This window comes from Myotis yumanensis, unplaced genomic scaffold (assembly GCF_028538775.1).
Source record: "Myotis yumanensis isolate MYYU_CA2020_CCGP unplaced genomic scaffold, mMyoYum1.0.hap1 SCAF_3, whole genome shotgun sequence".
In the NCBI taxonomy this organism is placed as follows: Eukaryota; Metazoa; Chordata; class Mammalia; order Chiroptera; family Vespertilionidae; genus Myotis; species Myotis yumanensis.
The window spans coordinates 119,372,863-119,399,017 of record NW_027223754.1 but is presented as its reverse complement, the minus strand read 5'-3'; the positions used below and the strand labels follow the sequence as shown (position 1 = coordinate 119,399,017).

The window sequence follows — 26,155 nt, the reverse complement described above, 5'->3', positions numbered from 1 at the left end:
ATATCTTGGCATCGGCCACCTTATGGAATTCTCCCTTCATTCTCCATTCTCCGGAGCCGGACTCCGGACGTTGACTGCGGCATTCTCTTGGTCACTGTTTTGTGTTTTTTTCCCCCCAAACATCACAAAGATTATATGAATATAACATACAAAGATGCAGCCTCCTTTGTAGGAACAGGGAAGGAAGGGGTGGTTAAGTAAGGCACACGGAGCTGCAGCAAGCACCAGCTGCGGGGAGGGCCAAGAGGGGGAGGAGGTTGGCACTGGGGCCGAGGCCCTAGAGCCGTTGCTGGGGAAGTAGGGATCCCCTCTGAGTGCCACGTTCTGAGGCTGAACTGATTGGTCAAGCTGAGGCAGAGGTGGGTGCCATATCAGCCATCGTTGGTGCCGTTTACCCTTTCCCACCCCAGCTCTGCTGTAAAACCCCAAAGCCCTGGATTCCAAAGGCCCCATCCAGAGCAGAGGCCCTGGAAGGGGGTGAGAGGAAGTGAGTAGGGCAAGTTTGAAAGCCGATATGCCTGTGTGCTGAGGGATGGCTGGAGACAGTGTGAGAGGTAGCAGAGGAAGGGCTCTCATACGTACCCTTCTGTGGGGGCCCCAGGTGAAGGAGGCCAGGGGAGTAGGGTAGGGATGGGGCACCATGGCCCCAGCCTCTTAGGCATCCCTGTCTGTCCTCTGCAGTGTCCATGGAGGAAGGGGCTGCCTCTGAGGAGGGGCCAGGCCAGGCCAGGTGACCACCTTGAGTTCTGGCTGAGGTGATGGTCCTCACCCTGTGATGCCTTCTAACTGGTGATGGACCCCGGCCTGACTCCCGCCGCTGCCACCACTGCGACCCAGGCCTGACTCCTGCCAGCGCCACTGCCGCCGCCGCCGCCACTGCTGCCACCAGGACCCAGGCCTGCCTCCGCTGCTGAGACCCAGATGTTCAGTCGTCTGTCCAGTTGTGACAGCATTAGGCTATTATTAGTATAGATTATATAAGCAATTATCAATCCAAAACATTTTGTTAATGTCACATGGGTTTTTCACTGTATTAGAGGTTGTGGAAGTCAAAGAGACAAAAGAAACCGTCCCTTCCCAAACGTAGGATGACAGTAGACTCCTCCACCTTGCGTATGGCACGTAACAGGTTTCAGTAAGTCACTGCTTGCCTGGCCGGTGTGGCTCAGTGCTTGAGTGCTGACCCATGAACCAGGAGCTCATGGTTTGCTTCCCAGTCAGGGCACATGCCCGTGTTGTGGGCTAGATCCCCAGTAGGGGGCATGCAGGAGGCAGCTGATGCAATCAATGATTCTCATCACTGATGTTTCTATCCCTCTCTCCCTCTCCCTTCCTCTCTCTGAAGTCAATAAAAACATTTCTTTTTTTTTTTAAAGAGTCACTGCCTTTCCGCCCACCTCTCCTCCTCAGGAGAAGAACCCTCCTGCGGAAGTGGGGAGGTGGTCTTGCGATAAACCCTTTGCTTGATGGCCTGAAAAAAGGTCTAAAGCCAGAGCCCCAGTCTCAGCACCTACCTTCCCCATGCCTCCTTTTATGACCTACAAGAGGAGAACAGAACCTGCCTTCCGTGCAGTCATCCAGAGATGTTTTTATGATCCAGAATAAACAGGGCTATAGAACGGCAAAGTTTTATTTATTACTATTACTCGGCAGGGAGTAATTCCCAGGCCTACTCTTTTGGGCCTGAAAAACCTGGCAAGGGCTCTTCTGACTCTACCCAAGACTGAGCTCAACTCTGAGCATAAAGATCAGTCTGCTACCTAGCTTGAAGAGTCCTTATCATTATGCCCTGAACCATCCACTAGCTATCCTTAGAGGCTAAGAAAAAGCTTTAAAATCCTCTATGACCTTCTTCTCAGCATGATTTTCTGAAAATTATAAAATTTTTATCTTGAAACATAGGTAGGCATACTCTGCTGGTTGGGTCCAAAAGAAATAGCATGAGCTGGGATAAATGAGATGTTACTAGAAACCTGGGCTGTTTGTGGACTCCTAGCGAACAACTGTCTTCTAGAAAATAGCTATGATATCTTTAGGAATAATTTCCCTTCAAAGGCCCAGGGAAAACGTGCCAATTGGACTTTTACAGAAGAAAGGTTTATTTTGTTTGGTACAAGCAAACCAGTATTACTTCCAAAGGCTGGGTAAGAGCTGTGCAGGTCAGTCCGCGGGGTGACACTGCCACCTGGTGGTGGGCACACACTGCAGCACGCGGAGCTCAGCAATGGGAACATTACACATTCTCTCTGTTCACAGTATGGCCAGAACTATTAAAAAAGAAACCATGTTTCCAGAACAGCCCACTCTATGGAGAGGCTAATTCTTCTAGAAATGGCCCATAGTAAGAAAAGAAATAATTAAGCTTGGCATTTACTGTGTGATATGAGCTAAGCACTTTTTCTATCCACTCAATTCTTAGTGCCAGGTGTACTGAAGCATATATTTTTTATTTTTTTTAAAGCTTGACTGAAAAAAAGTCGGAAACATTTTACTTCATATTACACATACTTTTTTTTATAAAAAGGCAGAAACATTTAGGGTAACAACACTTAACAGGAAAAAACCTTGAGCTAGAGGACCTTGAGAATCAGTTCTTAAATGTTTTGCTTTCACATAGTCTTTTTCATGGTTGCTTGTGTCATGTTGAAGAGATAAGCTTCGTAGATTATATTTAAGAAGTTGTCGTCATTCTGGAAAACAAAACCAAAAGACCCAAAGGAATGTGATTGGGGGGCAGGAACAAAAGGCTTGCCCTGTCTTGGAGCTGGCCTGGCACTTTGAGCCCAAGATGCTCATCTCTCCCTGTCTGTCTAACAGCTGGCAGTTTAAACTGCACATGTGAATGGTAAGTGGGCTGAAGCCAGGCCAGATGAGTCCGCTGTTGTTTTTCAATGGCCAGCATGTCACATACAGCACAGACGGGCTGCCCAGCTATGTGTGTATGGAACAGGGCTCACTCATGAGAAGCCTGGGTTTGTTGGTCCCCAACAGATGGCTGGATAGGAAGGACTTGACCCAAGTCAGTGGTTCTCGATGTTTGGTTAGGAGACTGCTAGCGAATACTTTGTTTTTGGCATTACTTAAGACTTTACTTGCACTGTGCATCCTTGGTATGTCAAAGCCGGTATAATTCTCCATTAGCTATGGAAAGTTTCTGGCCTTGGCAAGTGGAGAGCAGTTAGACCAGCAGTCTCTGGGCTCTTCTGCCTGGCTAAGGGCTGATGGAGAATCACGGGTCTAATCAGTGGTTTTGTTTTTAATGATGGAGACTTCTGCTTCCCACCCAAATCCTTTAAAGCTTTAGCAATTCACCCACATTGCACATTCCCTCTTGGCACCCACACACAGAGTTAGCATTATTCTCACGCAATGAAGGAGAGCTACATATCCCTGTTTTTCTTACAAAGTGACCACAAAGTCCCTACTGTGTCCTACCAACAGGAAAACACTAAAAACAAACTGCTTAGTGACTTCTAACAGTTCACCAGGAAAGTATGTCTAAACGTGGAAAAAGTATGATGTACGCAGAGAGTGGGGGAAATAGCGCCTAACATTGTACAGGGACTGCTCTAGGCTTTCAGTTTGGCCCCTGCACAGAGATCTTTGGAACAATGTGATTAAATGGAATGAGCCAGAAGAAATATGAAACTTTAACATTTAAATATTTTCACTCTATTGTTCTCAGATGTTCTATCTAAGTCCGTATGAATGGCTTTAAAAGGTGGAAACTGTTGGCATCCTGATATTCGTGACCTAGTAAAGCATGATCATTTGTTGCCCCTCTTTAACAGATAGTATTCCACTTTCTAGCCCAATTCCTTCCATTCTCTCTAAAATATGTCATCTTAAAAAAATGTTTTTACTAATAGAGACCATTTTCTTCTTAAGATGAGACAGCTGCAGAAGTGCTAGCCTGCTCTCTAAAAGCCATCTAAAAGCCTGCTCTCTAAGCCAAATATCACAAAAGTTTTCTTAAAGACTGTCTATCAAAAAAGTACCTAAAGATGTTAGCTGAGGTGTGTGAAGTCTGGGAAAAGCACCCCGCTTTCCAAGGCCTGCCGCTTATTTGTGGATGTGCTTTGCTGGGCAGACAGCCCAGAGGCTGAGTTACTACTGCGGCCCCCACTGCGGGCAGCAGGAAGGAGCGCTCTGGAGCCAGACTGGGGTTGGAGCCCAGCTCTGCTATTTACTAGCTGTGTGACCTCAGTTTCCTTGTCTCTAAAATGGAAAAATGATAGTGTTGCTGTATAAGGACTCAATGACTTAATGAAAGTAACGCATTGTAACAGCGCCTGACACAGCTCTGTGTGTCAGCTGTTATTATCTCATAGAGACAAAACCCATGGCTGCCAAAGAAGTCCCGTCACTCTATCCTGTCCTAATTAGCAGGCTTCAAATTATTTGTAAAACAGCCCTAGTATCACAGCCATTACTTGCTCCCCTACCTGCCGGCTCCTTGCTCTTCAGTCTGCTTGAGCTCTCCACTAAACACCAGCGATTGCGCAGACAGCATCACCTCTACTCCCAGAGGTGAGCTCTCGGTTTGGGTGCCCACAGCATCTACGGTCCTTAATTATAGTTTCTGCTTCCTTCTCTTCTGACAGGTGACAGACTGGAGGACTTAGTCCTCCTCCAAATTACAAAATCCTTAAGGCGTCAAGTCACCTAAAGCTGCAGTTAGTATTCTGAATCTCACCCAGCCAAGTACAGAGCCACTGTGGTTTAGGGTGAGTTGTTACATCGCTCTCTTATTCCTGGGCAGTTCTATGTGGGCACTTGCTAACTGAGGCCTTATCTCAGAGTGGCAACCAGCTGGCGAGCAGGATTGGCAGAGGTAAGAAGAGAGACGATGGCCCTCCTACCTGAATGAGGAACAGCAGTGCTTCCTGAAGCTGCAGCTTGGTAAGTGGGCTGAGTACAGAGGGCTCTGGGCTCTGCAGAGGCAGGAAGAGGCTGGTGGAGGCGGCAGCTGGTTTCTGGCTTCCCAGGGACAAGAGCCCACTGTCCCTCTCCTTTGATGGGCTACAGGTGGGTTGTGTGAACACCATGGGGGACATGAGCAGAGAAGGAGCAACTGTAGCACGGATGCACTGGGGTGAGATGACCTGCTCAGAGCAAACACATACAAAGAGGGCAGATGTAAGTAGCAACTCGTTGATACAATGGGTACAGAGACAAAGAGGCCACTCGCTTGCAAGAGTGGATATCGGTGAACTTAAATCCGAATTGTTCAAAATTTCACTAAATTGGAAAAGCTCAAGGAGAACTGATTCCTGTTCAGTTCCCCACATATTTCCCTTGTCCTTCCTAAGCAGCTCCGGCACAGTCCGCTCTGGTGGCTGTTGTTCCCTCTGCATAGAGTGCTTGGCCTCTGAGCAACACTTTATTTTTCTGCTTTACTGTCATCCCTTGGCAACATGCATTTAGGACTGCTGGCCTTTTCCTCGGGGCTAGTTGTCTACTACTCTGACCTACAGCTCCAACAACATACATGAGTTGCTGGAGGTACACACGTTTCCACTCGATGTCTCTATGGAGGAAGTGCTGTGCGAGTGGCCCTCCTCACTACTTCTCACCAGGAGGGAGGCATGCTTCCCGGGTCCATCTCTCCTGGGTCCTTCCTGATGGGATCTGCCTGCCTGCAGAGAGCACACACTTCCTGCTTTTCCGTGCTCAAGTGGCTGGGGCAGGTCCTGGGGCTGGTCGTGCCAGCACTGCCAGTGACTTGTCTGTCTGGGCGAGTCTGTCTACCTCACTTGGCTAACAAACACAATGCCAACAGCTTTTGCAGTTATGCAAGTGACACTTTGATCCCTGTCTCACTGATGCCTACAGTTCTCTCTCATCTGTTTCTAACTCAGGTGAGAAAATGTTATTATCATCCTAAAGCTCCATAAGAACTCGAGGAGGGGTGTAAAGGCCAGTGATCATGAAGCTGCTGTAATTTTATAATCGTTCCCTTGGTATCTTTTTGGGCAGAAACCAGCCTTGAGGAAGGCAGGCTGTTACCTATCGCACTGCTATTCTGAGGAGGGTGCCTGAGGCGGACGCTCCCGAAGGAGGATGGCCAGCACCGTGAGGCTGACAGTGTGCACTCTGCTCCTCGGCCCCACACCTGTGAGCACTGGAAAGCCAAGAGAATTGTGTGTGCAGACGTTTATGTCCAAGTATCAACCCCAATTTTCCTAGCGTCAGATCTAAACCATCAAAGAGAAAAGGGGACAAGATTACACTGAAACGAGGATGAGTGACAAATACTGTTTCCATAGAAATAGGTACTCAGATTTGAGATTTTATAAAAAATAAACACAAGCTCTGTGACTCAGTGCCTCACAGACACAAAGACTTATGCTCCATGCTTATGATCTTGGTTTTCAAAGAGTGGAAGATTTTGATGGCTACTTGCCAAAACATGACAAACAACCAATGATGAGATATGTAATAGGGAGAACTTCCTAATTTTTAAACCTATTGAATTTTCAATGAATTTGTACCAATCCAAATGAGAAAACAGTCCAATCTCCAGATGTTACCCATGGGCAATGGAACAGCTTGTGGTTTTCTCTGTTCTAAGTTACTAATGAACACAGAGATCATCTTCCTTAAAGGATAAACAATTTCTAAAAATTACAATATTTTCCCCTCTCTGGAAATGTGTGTGTGTGTCGGGGGGGCGGGGGGGGGGGGCGGGCACATGGCATACTTATCCCTCTCTCCATCTTCATTAAGCTATGCAGAGGATGCAAACTAAAACAGGCAGCCTTGGCAGAGTAATGGCACGTTTCTCCCATTGTCTCCCCGGCCCCAGGCCTGGGGGCTCTGCAGAGGCAGCGTCTGTGCTCCTGACCACTCTGCACCCATGTGTATCACAGTGCCTGGGAGGGAGCAATGCTCAGAAATATTTACTAAATAAATGGATGAGCAACAATTACTTAGACTAAAATAACAAGAGGAGGTCAGACATTTCCTATCCCAGAATGAAGATTAGGATCCCCTACCATGTCTATGTTCTTTCCCACATCCACATCTTCAGGCCTGATAAACTGCAAAGATTTAACTCTACAAATAAAGTATCTGAAAGGAGGGAAGCTCCCAGATTAAGCAAAGCAAAGATTCTCTTTCCAGGCAGTAAGTTAAGGTGATACAAGATGCACAGAAGTGGCTTTGCCACACTGTTCAGGACAGCTATGTCCCTAGAGCACAGAAGCTGACTCTGCATTTCACTGCATCACAGTAATAACCCCCACCCGGTGGGTATTTACCTGGAAAAGGGGAGTCTGCTTTTCCGTGCTGGATGTCTTGTCAACCCAGGGTTCCCAGGGCTTCCCTGCTCCAGAGCTCTGAGGCACAGGAAACTTCGCTGCCAAGGCTGGCCGGTTAGACATGTGCAGCTGCTGCTCCTGCTGCACGAGCTGAAGCTTTTGCAGTAACTCTTGAGGGGAGATCACTCCAGAACCACTGGTCTGACTGCCAGAAAGGGCGAGCATTTGTCTTGGGCACGTGGACTGATCTTTTTCATGAGCCTGATGTCCTAGTGCCTGAGGTGGAAGGGAGCCATTGAAATGTACCAGTGGCGGCTGAGCCACCGCCTTTACTGGAGCTGCAGGGGTGGCAGCAGGGAGGGCTGTGAAGCTCAGGGCTGCTGGGCCGGCAGGTGCTGGTGCACTAGGGTCGTACTTGTTCACTGCCCCTGGGGTGCTCTGGAGCTTCTCCAGCAGGTTCTGAGTTCTGGAAGCACCATGGACTCGATGGGACGTCCCAAAGCTCTGGGGAGACCCCAGGAGGACAGGTCCAGTAAAGTCCTCCCCAGCAGGAGGCTCGCTGCCATTTTTGTAGGGCTGGTTTTCAGGCAGCTCTGACAATGGGTGGAGGTCTGCACTCCTGACCAGGAGTTTCTGAATGGCTGGACATAGCTGCTTCTCGGTGGGGGGTGAGTGTCCTTTGGGTTCCTCATAGGACAGGGAACGGATAACCCCCTGCCGAATTGGAAGTTTCTCTTGCTGCTGCTGGTGGAGGGTCTGGGCAGGCCCCACAGTTTCCTGACATGTAGCTTTGTCCTGCTTCCCAAAGAGTGCTGTCAAGGACAAGTGTTGGGGTTCAGGGTCTAAGGTCTGAAAAAATAAAAATGTCTCAAAATGGATCTACGTACAATTGATTATATGGGGGCTATGAAACATAATTCACCCAATCAATAGTTTCTTCTATTTATAAAGGATTAGAGAGTATAAAAAACTTAATTATAATAAACTTCACAAAATTGAGACCTTAATGCCAATAATTTTCACAGCATTCTGCCCTACTACTTTCAAGATAGCTGTTACATTTTAGTATCTGTTGAATGATGAAATAAGGATGCGAGCTTTGATAGATTGGGAACCACTATGGTACAAAATTATATACACCAGAAGGTAAATAATCTCTTCAACAGGAAGTCCATTTAACCCTGCAAAGTATAACATATTGAGAATACACAGGAACATGAGGATTTCAGAATTCCCGGTAGCTTTTCGCACAATTATAGAAATTTAGGGTGAGAAAGAAATATGTCAGTTAGTCTAACTTGATCCTTTCAACTGTGTGAACTCTGAGAAGAAAGATACCTCCTAAGTAGCTAACAGGGCTCAATTTTTTTTAAAAGGAGCCTACAAGCCATTTCTACCCAGGGGCCTCTGACACAAATAGCACTTCATGGTAAAGCCTGCACTCTATTTCTGCCATCTGAACTAGCCCTTATAAAGGAGTTCCTGGAATCCTATTTCGACCAATGAAATGGAGGCTTTCCCCATCCAATCAGAGCTGTGTAGTTCTGACCAACCAGAGTGGCACTATTGGTGCTTTTTGGACCAATCAAATTTCAAGGATTTGGAGTCCTCATTTGCATGAGGACAGACCAATCAGGGACCAGGGGCAGGGACTTCTGTCTACACAAGCCAGCTCCCCTCTGGCTCTGGGAGCACACTTTCCTCCTTCCATGGGAGACTCAAGACTCTGTTTCCCTTGCTGAGTTAAAATCTTGAAGATGTCTTACAGGAGCAGAGCAGACCAGCACAGCAAAAAGCAGATTGGCACAGAGTAGAGCAGAGTTGTCCAGCTCTGGGCCCAGTGCTGCCTGGCCCAGGGCTGCCTCACAGCCATGCTGTACCACAATTGGGCTATTCTGCACTGAATAAAGTTTCTTCTTCACTGCACCCCAAATTGAGGATTCCTGTTCGCACTGAATTGGTACAAACTACTATTGGTTGACAACTATATATTAGTAGCTTTAAAAAACCGTCAAATCAAAAAATCTACCTTGGCCCCACCAGTTTACAAAGTTGCTTCCTTCCTGCTCTATATCATCTCTGCCTCTTTCTGTTGTTTTCTGTATTCTTAGGCTAAGATAACAGGAGCTTCATTCTCAAAACAACATACTCTCACTTCTCTACTAAAATAACAAATTTCCATGGAAAGCAAACAATACAAGTAAAATATAATTAGAAAAGACTTATTTTTAAAAATTCAATATGAGACTTTGAGACTTTCATTAGCTTATCTTTGTCTTTTGGTTCCATTTCATTTTTAAAATTAATTTAAACCAATTCCTTAAAAAAAAACAAACCCAAAACCTTTAATGAGGCATAACACCTAGAAATGGAAACAGCCACATTATATTTACAATAAAAAATGGGACTTATACCCTGGCCCGTGTGGCTCAGTAGCTGGGGTATGATCCCACGCACCACAAGGCTGCCAGTTCGATTCCCAGTAAGGGCACAAGCTGTGTTATGAGCTCAATCCCTGGTGGGGTGTGTGCAGGGGGTAGCTAATGATGTTTCTCTTTCTCCCCCTTTCTTTCCACTCTCCCCAAAAACCAATTTTAAAAAATCTTAAAAAAAATAATGGGGCTCATAGATTAGCAATTTTGTTAATGCTTTACTATTCTGAAATATATATCCATATATGTATATATTCATTCAAAAACTGCTATCATAATGAGATGCAAATACAATGACAAATCATCAGGTCTAAAAGGGACTTTAAACCATTCCTTAGGACAGGAGTCCCATTCTGTACACACAGTGGCCTGGCATTATACCTGGTACAAAGGAAGTGTTCAGAATTGTTAAACTGAATTTTGTTGTCTTGGCTGCTTTGGGAAACCAACCATGAACCTCAGCAGAATATGGGCCTCTTGGGTAATATTCCTGTTAACTCTGATGATGTTATTAGTTTGTTTTTGTTGTTTTTTTGTTTGTTTTGTGTGGTTTTTTTAAAAAAACACATTATCCTGTAAGGAGTTCAAGTCCATAAGAGATTATGGTAAATGCCAAAAGTAAAAATATTAAACCCTTTTGAGGAAAAGTAAATTATTAATAATAAAAGAATCTCTAATTTGAAATCTCTTTTTTTAAAATTTACCCTAAAGGATCCTCAAACAGGACCAGGCCCTCCTCCCTCGACTATCCTCTGGGTGAAAGTTTGTTAAGAACCTTGTACAGACACCATAAATGAAAAGCAGAGAACAGAGTACCTGGCTGGGCTGAGGTACGCACTGCTGCTGGTTTTCACTGGGCTTCACTGGAATGGGTTTGATGAGATTGGGGTTGTCATAAATGGCAGATGAACTGGTTATCTGTTTTGGCTCAGAACAGGTTTTACACTGAAATAGAAAAAAGAACCGTATTTTTGGTGTAAAAGAAGCTTTTTTTGGTGTAAAAGAAGCTTTATTCTTTTAAAAAGAACATACCTTCCTTCTTGTTCTCTATTTTATTTAATTGGTAGCTATTTTTTGGTAGAGTTTTATGTACAAAACAAGATCTCTTAATCTCTCTTATATTTGAGTATAAATAAATTTTTTTTTTTTAGTTACACAATTCAGTGCCCTAAAATATTACTAACAGTATCAGCCTGCAAGACCTAGAAGGTCTAGATACCTGGATACTTTAAAGGCTATCTATATACTTAAGAAGTAATAGTTTAAAAATATAGAAACTAGTGATTTTTAATGATAAATAATGATACAAACTATTCCTTAAATACCATGTCTGGATTGCAATAGGGTTTTATTCACCCGTTAGCAACTGATTTCAAGTTGGAGAGTTCCAACATCAAAGTAACTAACCCTTTTTGGTCTACAAACCAAAAAGTAAAGCTGACTCAAACTACTGATTTAAAAATTACTAACATCATCTTTATTTAATAAGTGACTTTTTGGATAAACAGAATAATTCAAATCTGAGTGTTCTGAGCCACTCACTACAAATTAGAATTTCACAGAGAAAGAGACGAGACATGCCTCATCATTTCAAATACCGAATCATTATCATACATCAATCTAACCAACCATGCAATTATCAACATAGTAGGATTCAAAACAGAAAGAGCACAGCAGCAATGTTGGCATCTGACTTGTTACAAATAAAACTGAGTATAAAAACGCTCCCTTATGTACTACAGACTCTCTATAGCATTGTTGGTTTCAATTGTACAGTCAAGGCCCCCGGGTCAGGAAATATTTCACACTGGAATGTGTGACAAATACAATACTGTCCCTCAGAAACCCAAGGTTCCCAATGTGTCTTACAGTTATTGGATTGTATTTTCTAATTCAAGGATAGAGAGGTGTGGGTCAATTACCACCATGTTCACTTAGGTTTATAAAATTAATTGTACGAACGACTAATTATTTTCTTTCAAGAATTCTGTAAATAATTGGGATTTGGCACTAGTATTAAATGGGATGTGAAATACTTTATGAATCATAAAATGTTATTTCTAATTCTTCTGAAGTGAATGATGGTGATTAGTGGCATGGACCAACAGGACTGGCTTTTCAAGGTATGGCTAAGCAACACAAGACAAGAGTATAGCCTAAGATATAGTCACTTACAAAATTTTAGCACGGAAAGACTTTAACTTCTGTTTGCGTTTAAAAGAAAAGTGGATGCTTAGCTTACTTCCACCAAATGACCCTTCTGTACTCCTTCATTCTCTCTATGTTCAGGGACCTTGAATTTTAAACTAAGAAAAAAAACAGATTTTTCACACCTTCACTATGCACATATCTCTGTCTTTTGCTTGCATAACCCCAGATTGACTTTTCTAGGTAAAATTGCTTTCTATGTTACTGCAATTGTCTACCTATCTATGAATCCTTGCTTGTATATGAAAATAGCTCTCTATAAAATTTCTCAGAATTAAACATCATACACCTCAATAGTTTGTAGCTCATTTTCCAGTTGTTTAATTTTATATTCTTCTCCGACCCAAATAACTTTAAAATACTTGGAAAAAAATCAGTTTTATAAAAAGTGTATAATGGATTCTTCACAGAGAACAAAAACTATGTCACATAATTCTAATTTATCACATACAAACACAAACATATTATCTATGCCAAGAGAAGAGTCTGAAAGGAAATACAACCAAAGTGTATTTGGCTTTACAGGGTGGTCTTTTTATTTTTTTTCTTTTAAAATTTTTATTTATTTACTAGAGCCTGTGCGTGCACTGGTGGGGTCCCTCGGCCTGGCCTGTGCCCTCTCGCAATCTGGGACCCTTCAGGGGATGTTGGAGAGCTGGTTTCGGCCCGATCCCCACAGACCAGGCCGAGGGACCCCACCAGTGCACAAATCTGTGCACTGGGCCTCTAGTATGCATATAAGATCTTTGGTTAATTTCTTTCTGCCCTCCCCCCACCCCCTTCCCTCTGAGATTCATCAGGCTGTTCCATGTTTCCATGCCTGTGGTTTCTGCTCCTGCATTGAGTTTCTGCCCCTTGGTGGTCAGTGTGCATCATACCTACTGGATGGCCGGTTGGCTGGTCGCTTAGGCTTTTATATATATAGAATTTAGAGAGAGAGGAAAGAAAGAGAGAGATCAATTTGTTGTTCCACTTATTTAGGCATTCACTGATTGATTCTCATATGTGCCCTGACTAGGGACTGAACTCACCACCTTGACATATTGGGATAATGTACTAATGGACTGAGCTAACCAGCCAGGGTTATTTTCTTTTTTGTTTCTGAATTTTTTCATTGAACATCAAAAGATACTTGATAATTTCTTTAATTTCATAAATAGATCTCAGAAATATCTAGAAGAGAACAATTAATTCTTGCCTAAAACCATAAAATTCAAAATAGTCCGCTTTTGAGTAGTAAGGACCTAACTATGTAGCTTACAAGTCTGGTCTGGTCCATTTTCTTCCTGAGCTTTGTTATTTTATGGCTCATTTGCATCTCTACAAGAAGGAAGGAGGTAAAGGAGATGCCACTCAAATTAATATCATTGCTACTTTACAGAAAACTCATAGGAAGTTATTTCTTAGGGAGAAAGCATACAATATTAACCCAAAGAAGTGTTTCAAATTATTTTATTAACTTTACATAAAAAGTTGTATCTGGTACCACTAGGCTTCATTTATCAATATCATATACCTACAGCATAAAATGTTTCCTCCTCAACCTTTTTGGAATTTTCATGAACTTAAAAGTTTTTGAGTTGGAAAAAATCTCAGAAGTCATTTATTTAGTTTAACACACAGAGAAGTAAAAAATTTTTTATACTATCCCCAGTATGTAATCATTCAGTCTCTTCTTGAATACTTCCAATAATGGAAAATTCACTTCCTCATAACAAGAATTCTGAGGTAAATAAAAAAATGCAATGGATGTTAACGGAGGAGCACAAACATCTGGTGGGTGGATCAGAAGTAACACGATGGGCAAAGAACATGTGAAATGGGCCTTGAGAGACTGATGACATTTTATAGGTGAATGAGAGGGAATAGCATGGGAAAAGGCATGAAGGCACTTTTAGGAAGCAAGATTGTTATTCTGTTTGGTAGGAGTTTAAAATATTTGTAGGGGGCAGTGGGAGTAGAAGGTATTGGGTTAGAAGAATCATCTGAGCCCAGCTGCTGTGGCTCAGTGGTTGGATTCCTGGTCAGGGCACTTGCCTGGGTTGTGGGCTCAATTCCATATCTCATCATTGATGTTTCTATCTCTCCCTCCCTCTCTGAAATCAATAAAAAATATTTTTTAAAAAGAGTCTACAGGTTCATAGATACTAGGCAATGAGAAAACAAGGATTTAGGCCAGAGCAGTACCATGATCATACAAGTTACATTACATCATCTGGCTGTTAATGGCAGAAAGAATAATTTCTTCTGTTGTTTACCTCACAGTTGGAGCAATTGACATTATGTCTATAACATATTTGATTGAATATCTGCACTTCTTGTCAACACTGTAAGAACCCATCTGTGGGAGCATAATGATGAACAGAACATTGTTTTGACCTCAACAAGTTAACACTATTGTGGGAGAAGTTGACTTAACTGTAAAAATTGAGAAAGAACAAAGTAAGTTCTAAATACTAATGAATGGTGAGTTCAATGGAAAGAATAATTAATTTAAATGAAGTGATCTGGGAAAACGCTAAGTAAAAAGTGGCATTTTACTTGAAAGATATGTAGAGTCTGAAAGACAAGTAAAATGAGGGAAAACCATTCCAAGTTGTAGGTACAGTATAAAGAGACGTCTCCAAAGCCACGAGTGCGTGTGTGAGTTCCATGTTATTTCATGAGACACTCAGGTGTAGCTACAGGAGGCAGCACTGGAGAGGCTCAGGGAACAAAGTTTATTACACTCACAGGTCCTAGAAGCAGGAGGCACAGCCCACCACACAGGCCACATGGGGAATCCTCTCGGTGGTCCGGAGGGAGAGAACAGGAGCAGGGGAAAACCAAGGGTAAAGCCTTTTGCTGGGGTTTCTGTCCCCTTGGACTATCTCCTTTGAATCATTTCAGCAGGATATTAACCGTAGGGGTGGTCCCTAACTGCCTGACCCTCCCTGATAGGAGTAAGGCAGAGGAATATTGCTTCCTGGTGTACACAGATCAGACAGTGGAGGGATGGCTCAGGATCATTAGTTTGCATATCGAAGGCATGTTTCTGGTTGGGTCCTTTGTTTCCCCTAAGAACTGGCAAGCTCAGGGAGGTGCAGTCTGTCCCCAATTAGAAGATTGTTAAGGTGCCAAAACATTCTATATATTAAAAGCCTAATATGCAAATCGACTGACTGGCAGAATGACCAGTCACTATGACACACACTGACCACCAGGGGGCAGATGCTCAACGCAGGAGCTGCCCCCAGCCCGCAGGCCCCAGGACAGCCAAGGTGGGTGCCAGTGGGGGCCCCTGATCGCCCCGCTAGTCACCCCACAGAGGGAGGCAACCAGCAGCAGTGATGGGGGGTGGGGCTGGCAAGCAGGCAGCGCCAGGCCGGCCAAGGTTGGTGTCAGCGGGGGTCCCACCAGTTGCCCCACAGATCAGCCCTGATCGCTGGCCAGGCCTAGGGGACCCTACCTGTGCATGAATTTCGTGCACTGGGCCCTTAGTTATAAAATATAAACAGTACAGTGTGTGTGTCTGTGTGTGTTTTTTGAGAGGAGAGAGGGAGAAAAAGTACTCATTCAATATTTACATTTATTATTTACTGGCCACATAGAATAGAAGTTCCTGGGGGGTAAAATTTTACTTTTTAAGATTAATCTATAGTGTGCCTAACACAGTACAATTAATAAAGTATAAATCATTATTTGACTAGTTGTGAAGTCATTAGGATACCTTTTAAAGATTTTAAGAAATAAAATAAACAATATAGAAATAGTTATTACTGACTAAAGCTGGAATTAAAGCATCTCTGTCCAAGCCCTATGATAGAATAATGAAACTCTGATTTATTCATATTTGTATTCACATTCATTCCTTCATTCAACAAACATTTATTTGGCACTTGTGCCAGGAACTTGGAAGAAGACTAGGGATGTTCTTTGTACTCAAGGAGCTCACAGTCTAACAATAAAGGGTGAGTCAACAATCAAGTCAAAGGCATGTTAAAGAAACTCAGCCAATTGTCCTTTAGTATGTTCCACTTCATTCAGGACTTTTCTGATTGTTTCCTTGTGGTGTCATTTGTTTTCTATCTGCTCCTTACTCCTTCCTCTCTTTCATTTTCTGTAAACTAGAAAGTTCAAGCTCAAGGCTTAGATTCAGAATCAACTCTTTTGGCAAGAATATTTCAAGGTGGTGCTATATGTTTCACATCATATCACAGTAGGAGGCACAAAATGTCTGGTTATTCAATTTTTAATTATGTTGATCAATGGGTTCAGGTGGTGGCACCCTAAACCCTTTCATCAATTCTTCTCATATTATTAACATTACTGATGATCATTGCCTGAATCAATTATTTTACTAGAGTGTTTTTAAGTTCGATTACTTTATCTACATTAAGAAGGGGAATTCTTGGGATTCTTTAATAGAGAAGAACTTCCCCTCACCAACAAGGACTATTTGGTTACTCTGAAATATAGTCCATACTGGCCAGGTAGAATAAATGCTTAATTATTTTTCATTAACTACTAATTTTCAGAGGAAGGAGCTGGTGTCCTAGTATCTCCAAGGATAGCCAATAATTATATTTTTGTTTTGTTTTATATTTTTGGTTGCTTGCTCTCTCTCATCTCTATGAACTCATAGATTTTATAAATTCAGTGGGTTTCAATCCACTGCAGTCATTCTTTTTTTTTTTAAATATTTTTATTGATTTCAGAGAGGAAGGGGGAGGGATAGAGAGATAGAAACATCAATGATGAGAATCATTGATGAGAATCATCGATCAGCTGCCTACTGGGGATTGAGCCCGCAACCCAGGCATGTGCCCTTGACTGGAATCAAACCCAGGACCCTTCAGTCCGCAGGCCAACGCTCTATTCACTGAGCCAAACCAGGTAGGGCTGTAGTCATTCTTGTTGATGTTAAAATTCATTACTTTGGTTGGTGGTCCCTTCAAGCTGACTACTGTGCCCCTTCCACATGATCTTATTTGTTTGACTTTCATATCCTGGAATTAGGAATTTCTTTAAAGAGCCTGGAAACCTTTTATGAGGAAATAGTATTTAGAAACAATAATCCGGGGGCTAGAGGTATTTATTGCTACTGGGTTGTCACTTATTTCTAGGACTTTTTAGGGGGAAAAGTTAATAACTACATATTTAAGAAATAAAATGTCAACTAATTCAGACATTTGCATTTAAAATTTAACATTATACATTAATTTATTTTTTCTCTTACACCAAAGGTTTTATTCTGACCACAAAGTTGACCTTTGAACAACATGGATTTGAATTGTGTGGATCACCTATATGCAATTTTTTTCAATACAGTACATGTACCTCAGTGGTTGAGCATTGACCCGTGCACCAAGAGGTCACAGGTTTGATTCCTGGTCAGGGCACATGCCGGGGTTGCAGGCTAGATCCCCAGTAGGGGGTGTGCGGGAGGCAGTCAATCAATGTTTTTCTCTCTCTTATCAATGTTTCTATCTCTCTTTCCCTCTCTCTTCCTCTCTTTCTAAAAATCAATAAAAACATATTTCAAAAAAATACAGTACATGTATTTTCTCTTCCCTGTGATTTGTTCATAATAACATCTTTTCTCTATCCTTTCATTGTAAGAATACAGAATATATTACATATAACATACAAAATATGTGTTAATCTATTGTTCATGTTATTGGTAAATCATCTGGTCAATATTAGATTATTAGTTAAGTGCTTGGGGGAGTAAAAAGTTATATGTGGATATTCAATTGTGTATGGGGTCAGTATCCCTAACCCATGCATTGTTAAAGGGTCAACTGTACTCATTTATTATATCTTATGATAGCTGAAAAATTACAATGCTAACAAAGACACTGAATGAAGTTTATAATTTCTTTGTAGTTCTTTCTATCCTTAAAATATAATCCACTAAGGGTATTTAGTTCAAATAAGGGGTTCTGAAGTCACTCTAATTTTTTCTAAGTAATTATGTCATAATATATTTAATTATGTACATTTATTTCATCTAATTTTCAAATTCTAGGTTTTATTTTCTTTTCTAATTTTATTCTTTGCCCATGTTTCTAGAGAGTGTTAATCTTCTACTTCTTGATTTTTATAAAAGCGCTTTATAAAATAGGACAATTAACCCTCTTTCTGTTATTTAGCTGTAAACATTTCTTCTTAGTTGTCAGTACCTTTTCCCTTTGCTTGTGGTTTTTTTAAACCATGAAACACATTTTTTAAAAAATTTCATGTAATTGAATTAATTGCTTTTGGGTTTTGAGTCATGGTTAGGAAGATTTCCCCTTTCCGAGACTACAAAGAAATCCATACAAGTTTTCTCCTGGTACTTGCATAGTTTTATTTTTACATTTAAAAATAAATGCAATACATTTGGAATTTATCCTGCATATGGCACGAGGAAGAGATCCAATTTTGCATTTTTCCAAATGGCTACCAGTTATCCAACATCATTTATTTAAAAATCTATTAAAATAACTGATTTGGAATTTTCATCTTTATCATATCCTAAATTTCATATACACTGGGGTCTCATTTTGGACTTTCTCATCTGTCCCATTGGTCTATCTGATTGTTTATGCAGCAACACCAATACCACACTGTTTGAAGTGTTCAGGCTTTAATGTCTTACTATCAGGTAGGTAGAGCTAAGCTCCCCACTTCTCTCCCACCCAGAATGGCTTTTCTTTGCCAGGGTTTCCCCTGGTTATTCTTCCTTGTATATTTTCCCACAAAAACTTTATTATCAACTTGTCTGACCCCAGAAGAGAAAAAAAAAGAAATCAGTTTGTATTTGTTTAGGAATCATCTTAAATGTATAGATTTATTTATGGGGAAGTGAAAAACCTGAAGTTTTATCTCCTTGTCTAAGATCAGGACATATATTTCCATTTGTTCAAGTCTATTTTTATACCTTTCAGAAGTGTTTAAATGTTTTCTTTATATAGGTTTTGCTTGTTTCTTATCATTTTATTCCAAAGAATTTATATTAGTTTGTTGCTATTTTTTTTTAATTTCACCCGAGAATATTTTATTCATTGATTTTTAGAGAGAGTGGAAGGGAGGGGAAGAGACAGACAGACAGAGAGAAACACCAATGTGAGAGACACATTGATTGGTTGCCTCCCGCACACGCCAACCAAGACTAGGGATTGAGCCTGCAACCTCAAGGTACCTGCCCATGACCGGAATCAAACCCTTGACTCTTCAATCCCCAAGTCAATGCTCTAATCACTGAGCAAAACCAGTTAGGGCAGTTTGTTGCTATTTTTATGGGGGTCTTCTGACTGTGTACTATTTGTACATAAGAAGGTTACTGATTTCTCAGGCTACCTTTTAATCTATTTAAAAGCAAATACTCATAGTCTCTTAAAAGCAGAGATTTTAGTTTTCATATAATTTTGTTTGGTGGAAGGAATAGCAGTTAAGACTTTCTTAATGCGTGTGTTCCCACTGTGGGAATTACCTATGTATCACAAGGGCAAACAAAAACTCACCTTTGTATATTCATCTTTGGCCTTGGTGAGCATTCGTAAGATATCTACTTCCTTCCCCTCTCCTGAACTGAGGATCATTGGAGAGATTCCTGCTCCAGCTTCTTGATGGGCTTTCAATTGTTCATACTGAGTTAGGCTAGAAAAGTAGAGGGGAAGAGCCATACAAGGAAAAACAATTCAACAAATATGATTTTTAAAACCATCCAATTCTCACCCAGTTGCTTTTATCCTGTTATAATCACACCATATAATAAAAGGCTAATATGCAAATTGACCGAACAGCAGAACGACCAGTTGCTATGATGCGCACTGACCACCAGGGGGCAGATGCTCAATGCAGGAGTTGCTCCCTGGTGGTCAGTGTGCTTCCACAGGGGTAGTGCTGCTCAGCCAGAAGCTGGCCTCACGGCTGGCAAGCACAGTGGCAGTGGTGGGAGCCTCTCCTGCCTCCGCGGCAGCACTATGGATGTCCAGCTGACAGCTTAGGCCCACTCCCCACGGGGAGAGGGCCTAAGCTGTCAGCTGGACATCCCCCAAGGGCTCCTGGACTGCAAGAGGGCACAGGCCCAGCAGAGGGACCCCCCACTCCGAGTGCATGAATTTTGTGCACCAGGCCTCTAGTATTAAAAATAAGACTGCTTAAGAATTAAAAGAAGGAAAATGAGATTTGAGGGAGGTCCTGAGTTCACTGACTAGATATATGAATCTAGAATAGAGGTGGCCAAACTCCAACCTGCAGGCCAAATCCTTCCCACTGCTGGTTTTTGTAGAGTTACAAACACAGCTCCTGTCCTTAGGCTGCTGCCTCAGACTGCCTGCAGAGTTGAGTAGTTGTGACAGAGTAAGTGTGACCTTGCAAAAAAATATTATCTTTGCCAACTCCTCATTAAGAGCATTTGAAAGGACTCATTAATTGCTGAGGAAACCATATTTTAGAGTTCTCAAAAACCAAGCAAATAGCATGGCAAGTCAGAATTCCCCCTTCCTCCAAAGTGCCTTAAAGTCAAAGCAAGATTAATACCAGGTACTCAAATCATGTGGTTCTCTGGAAGTTTGGAAACAGTGAAGATTCCATTCTAGGAGAGGGGCATATAAAAAACAGAGCAATAAGGCATGTCTTCTGTTTTCCCGAAAACAATACAGAAGGGAGACCATATGCTCCTATATGCTGCTAGGTGGCATTGATAAAAACACTTGTTCCTTTTGTGTGCTTTGATTTTTAGCTCAAATTCTTTTATAATTGCCATGAAGTTGGTCAAAGAGATCTGAGTATGTACTGAGAGGTTTAATTCTAACTGAGGAAGGGCTAGAATCCATACATATCAGCTGCTATTGCTAGTCAACAATCCATTTCCTGCCCAGCCCTTAAGTAATTAGTGCAGAATGCTGGAGATTTTAACATGGCTTCTTGGTTGAGCTGCAGGGTAATTTTTAATCTACATGAAATCCTGCTATTATTATCCATTGCACAGTTGACAATAACATGAATGTTCTAAGAACTAGTTGTTACAGTGGTAAATACCAGTTTGAACACAATCATAATCTGAAACCTGAGCTAGTTACCTAAAATTAGCTATCATCACAAGCTAGATTTTCAGAAATCAGTTATATTTACTGTATATCAAGGTGGTTCCAAAGTTTCGTTTTTGGGAATCACTTTTTAGTAATTTCATTGCCCAAAATTTAAAATTGCAAATGTTTCTTTAGCATATAGAGCTGTTTTGTCAACTCATATGGGCAGCAGCTACACTATGTGCTCAGCTGAGTTCAGTCATGACCTGAGATACAGCACAAGTGGGAAATATGTCATTCTGGGCTCTAAACCAGCGGTCACCAACCTTTTGGACATCACGGACCACCAGGACCACTGGTTGGCAACCCCTGCTCTAAACCATTCCCATAAACAGCAGGGAAGTGTGACTGCCTCACAGCACAAGCACTGGGCTCAAGAATTGCTCAAAGATGGGAGAAATCACAAGGTAGCATGAGATTAGAAGAAAAAGAGACGAGAGAGAGGAGAGAGAGAGAGAGAAAAAACAAAGACCATCCTAAGTACTCACAGTGTTGGAGGGTGGGGAAATCCTGAGCCTTTACAACTATGGGTATGCATTTAAAGAAAAGTATTTAGGCAGGAAGAAAATGAAAGATAAAGAGAATCTAGAGGAGTCTTTCAGATGTCTCTGAATGTTCTTTCTACTAATAGACATACTGATAACTTTCAAAGAAAAACTGTCAAATGACAAATAAGGAATATATTATGGAATATTGCCATCTGGAACAACTCATATTACAGGTATTTTACACATGCAGAAAACAATGAGGTGAGCCATTCCACATGATAAATGTTACCTAGTGAAAATGTAAAAAGTTGTATTTATGTCTCTTTTTCACTTATAAAGTAACTAGAGGCCCGGTGCACAAAAATTTGTGCACTTGGGGGGGTCCCTCAGCCCGGCCTGTGCCCTCTCGCAGTCTGGGACCCCTCGGGAGATAACGACCTGCTGGCTTAGGCCTGCTCCCGGGTGGCAGAGGGCACGCCCAATCCCTAGGTGCAGCCCTTGGTCGGGCTCAGAGCAGGGCCGATTGGGGAGTTGGGGCGCCGCCCCCTGTCATGCACAGAGCAGGGTGGACTGGAGGTTGCAATGCCACCCTCAGTCACGCTCAGGGTAGGGCCGATTGGGGGGTTGGGGCACCGCCCCCTGTCACACTCAAGGCAGGGTCGATGGGGAGGTTGCGGCGCCACCCCCTGTCACGCACAGGGCAGGGCCAATCAGGGGGTTGGGGCGCTGCCCCCTGTCACGCACAGAGCAGGGCCCATCAGGGGGGTTGGGGCTCCATACCCTGCTACGCACAGAGCAGGGTCGATCAGGGGGTTGGGGAGCTCCCCCCTGTCACGCACAGAGCAGGGCCCATCAGGGGGGTTGGGGAGCTCCCCCCTGTCACGCACAGAGCAGGGCCCATCAGGGGGTTGGGGAGCTCCCCCCTGTCATGCACAGAGTAGGGCCGATAGGGGAGTTGGGGCACCGGCCCCTGTCACACACAGAGCAGGGCCGATCAGGGGGTTGGGGTGCCGCCACTGTCACACTCAGGGCAGGGCCGATGGGGAAGTTATGGCTCTACCCCGTCACACACAGAGCAGGGCCCGTGGGGGGCGGGGGGATTGGGGCGCCGCACCCTGTCACACACAGAGCCGCAGGGCCGATCAGGGGGTTGGGGAGCTCCCCCTTATCAGGCACAGAGCAGGGCTGATCAGGGGGTTGGGGCGCCTTCCCCTGTCACGAACAGAGCAGGGCAGATAGGGAGGTTGTGGCCCCGCCCCCTGTCACACACAGAGCCGCAGGGCGATCAGGGGGTTTGGGCGCTGACCCCTGTCACGCTGATCCCGGTGCCGGGAGGCCTCGCGGCTCCGCTGATCCCGGTGCTGGAGGCATATTATCCTTTTACTATATAGGATAGAGGCCTGGTGCATGGGTGGGGGCCGGCTGGTTTGCCCTGAAGGGTGTCCTGGATCAGGGTGGGGGTCCCCACTGGGGTGCCTGGCCAGCCTGGATGAGGGGATGATGGCTGTTTGCAGCTGGTCACACACCCTTCAGGGTGGGGGTCCCCACTGGGGTGCCTGGCCAGTCTGGGTGAGGGGCTGAGGGCTGTTTTCAGGCTGGCGGGTGACTGAAGCTCCCAACCGCTCCTTTTTTTCTTTTTTTTTAAATTCTGGGCCAAGGCCTCTGCTGCTGAAAGCAGGTATCTGGTTTGTTTGGGTTCTATAATCGAAACACTGTATCATCTCCAGCTCTGAGATCCCGGCTGGCTGAAAGCTGGTTTCTGGGGTTTTGTTTAGCTTCTATATTTGTTACAATGTTTCAAACTGCCAGCTCAGAGGCCGGCAAGGCAGACGGGGAACGTTGGAGTCCTCCTTCACTGAAGCAAGCAAGCCTCATGTTTGCTTCCAGCTGCCTGGCTGCCGGCCACCATCTTGGCTGGCAGTTAATTTGCATATCGCCCTGATTAGCCAATGGGAAGGGTAGTGGTCGTACGCTAATTACCATGTTTCTCTTTTATTAGATAGGATAGTAAATGTTTTTCCTAACCACTTGAAAACAATTGCTGTAAGAGATATATTCTGCCAAGGTTATGGTGTAGTTACGCATACTTAGGAATACAAACAAAAGCACCAGGTCCTGAAAAATAGTACACAGTCTTTCAGCACTTACTTTTTCATAAGTTCTGCAATTCTTTGGCATTCTTCCTTATCATAAAACCAAATTCCATAAATGGACACTGCAAAAACACATCAAACAAATTATGAGCATCTTCAAAACTACAAAATGGAAAGAAAGTCCCTCTCCATCTTGAAAGAAACACACAACTGTTGAATAAATGAAACCAATAATTGGAATTAAAGCTTGAAAACCTAACACTAGAGTTTTATTTATTTATTTATTTTTCTTTATTGATTAAGGTATTACATATGTGTCCTTATCCCCCCATTAGAATTTTTTAAGCCCACAGAGAAATCTATAGTGGTCTTATGCACACACACACAGGCACACACACCCAATATAAGTCTGTTGTCCTTAAAAATATAGCACTGGAACATAATAAGCATTTGGTAAATGCTTCTTAATGAATGACTAGAGATTGAAAATGAAATTGGAATTCTAAACTCCTGGCTTTGAAACATAATGTTTCCATATTCCATTTTCACATTTCACACACATATTTCATCTTTATTTTCAGGTATTCAGACACCTGATGCACAAATTAGGTCTAGGAACCCCTCTCTCTTCTTCTCCCAGGTAAACGTTAACTGAGAAATTGGCTCTGTAAGATGTAAGTTAGGATAGGGTCTGGAAAAATTAGATTCCATAATAAATCTCTGACTTCAAAATGTCTGTACAGAAAATTTACAATTGTTGATAGCTTAGAAACAACTGTGACTATCATTTAGTAATGAATGAGTAACTGGTATAGATCAATATAACAATTTTCCAATAAGTTGTATACTTTGGTATGGGCCTATCTATATCATTTTTATAGCAAAAGCTAAAGAGTTCCAAGCAATGTATAAATACCTAATTGAAGACCTGGTGGTATTACTCACATAAATAATACACTCATTACATATACATTTTAAAATCTTCATTGAAAATAGCAGTAATGTTATAAGGCAATGAAAACCAACAAAACATATTTTTTAAAAGGAAAAACATTTATAATTTATACTTTCAAAACATCCTGTATAATAAAGAGGCAGTATGCAAATTGACCATCACACCCTTGCACAAGATGGCTGCCACAAGATGGCTGGCAGGGGACGGCAGTTGTGGGTGATCAGGCCAGCAGGGGAGGGCAGTTGTGGGTGATCAGGTTGGCAGGGGAGGGCAGTTGGGGGTGACTGGGCCTGCAGGGGAGGGCAGTTGGGGGCGATCGGGTCAGCAGAAGAGGGCAGTTGGGGGTGACCAGGCCGACAGGGGAGGGCAGTTAGGGGCGATCGGGCGGGCAGGCAGGCGAACGGTTGGGAGTCAGCAGTCCCGGATTGTGAGAGGGATGTCTGACTGCCGGTTTAGGCCCAATCCCACAGGGATTTCGTGTGCCGGGCCTCTAGTCCTATATAATAAAAGGGTAATATGCAAATTGACTCTAACAGTAGAATGACCAGATGACCGCTGGGCCAGTCACTATGAGGTGCACTGACCCCCTCTTGGTCCCTTTCCCTGGCAGGCAGGCTCCAATTGCTGCAGGGGCGGGACCAGCGAGTGGGCGGAAACAGCCAACCTCTTGGTCCCTTCCCCCGACCATCAGGCACCGATCACCCGATGGTGAACGGGAACCAGGGGTGGGTGGTGGTGGGAGGCAGGACTGGCTGCGGGGAGCTGGGGTAGATGGCCCTGATTGCAGGCCAGGCCTAGGGACCGTACCCGTGCACAAATTTCATGTGCCTGGCGTCTAGTTTAATTATATAAATATTATTTGGTCATTAAAAAAGCTGTGATGTTTTATTATTATTATTGTTGATTTCAGAGAAGAAAAGAGAGAGGGAGAAACATCAATGATGAGAGAGAATCATTGATTGGCTGCATCCTGCACACCCCACAGTGGAGATCAAGCCTTCAACCTGGGCATATACCCTGACTGGGAATCGAACCGTGATCTCCTGGTTCATAGGTTGACACTCAACCACTGAGCCATGCCAGCCAGGCTGTGATGTTTTACCAGTAACCACGACATTTCCCCCCACTCACCAGACCAATGCTTTGGTGTGTATATCTGCTTCTTGTCAATAATGATTCAGATGTCAGTAAGTATAGGAAATGTCTTTTTAGTGTAATTTTAAGCAGGTATCTTAAAAGGAACTTTATAAATCTGGATTACTAACTTGACGAAAGGTAGCAATGGGCTTTTAACTTTTTGTATGATTAGTGTACCAGGAGTCTTTATCTTACCTACCTACATGTATGAAGGGGTAAAAGTGGAAGAAACCAGCTTTTCCTTGAACAGGACCATTTTATCTTCTTAGAACTTCATATCTTGCCTTTAATACAATGACAATCTCTTGAAAAAGAACATCTGAGTTCTGAAGCTAATGGGCTGTAACAGCCTTTATGTCAAAAAGAAATTCTTTCATCTCAAGATCATTAAATGTGTATCTTGAAACTTTTATTCAAGGTTATTTCCAGTCCATCAACATTAATTGTTTTACCCTGATTGCCTACACATATTCCTACATACTAACCCACCTACTTTCATGTTCTTGTAAATAAGTACATGC

At 43.0% G+C, this 26,155-nt stretch overlaps 1 protein-coding gene across 7 annotated transcripts in view; it reads right to left on the bottom strand.

Annotated features, from left to right (window-relative positions):
• Positions 1–1,744: 1,744 nt before the first annotated feature.
• The window catches only part of DCP1B (decapping mRNA 1B), a 53,826-nt gene continuing 29,415 nt past the window's right edge, over positions 1,745–26,155 (bottom strand). For 5 of the 7 annotated variants that reach the window (XM_070409472.1, XM_070409478.1, XM_070409473.1 and 2 more), the window contains 6 exons: positions 23,598–23,664; positions 19,390–19,525; positions 10,511–10,639; positions 7,263–8,111; positions 4,863–5,105; positions 1,771–2,690 (listed from right to left, as the gene is read on the bottom strand). In XM_070409472.1, coding sequence (XP_070265573.1) covers positions 2,610–2,690; positions 4,863–5,105; positions 7,263–8,111; positions 10,511–10,639; positions 19,390–19,525; positions 23,598–23,664 — 1,505 coding nt within the window. In that variant the 3' untranslated portion in view covers positions 1,771–2,609. Of the gene's footprint in view, positions 2,691–4,862; positions 5,106–7,262; positions 8,112–10,510; positions 10,640–19,389; positions 19,526–23,597; positions 23,665–26,155 lie in introns of all 7 variants that reach the window. The other 2 variants (XM_070409476.1, XM_070409474.1) reach the window with 2 other exon arrangements.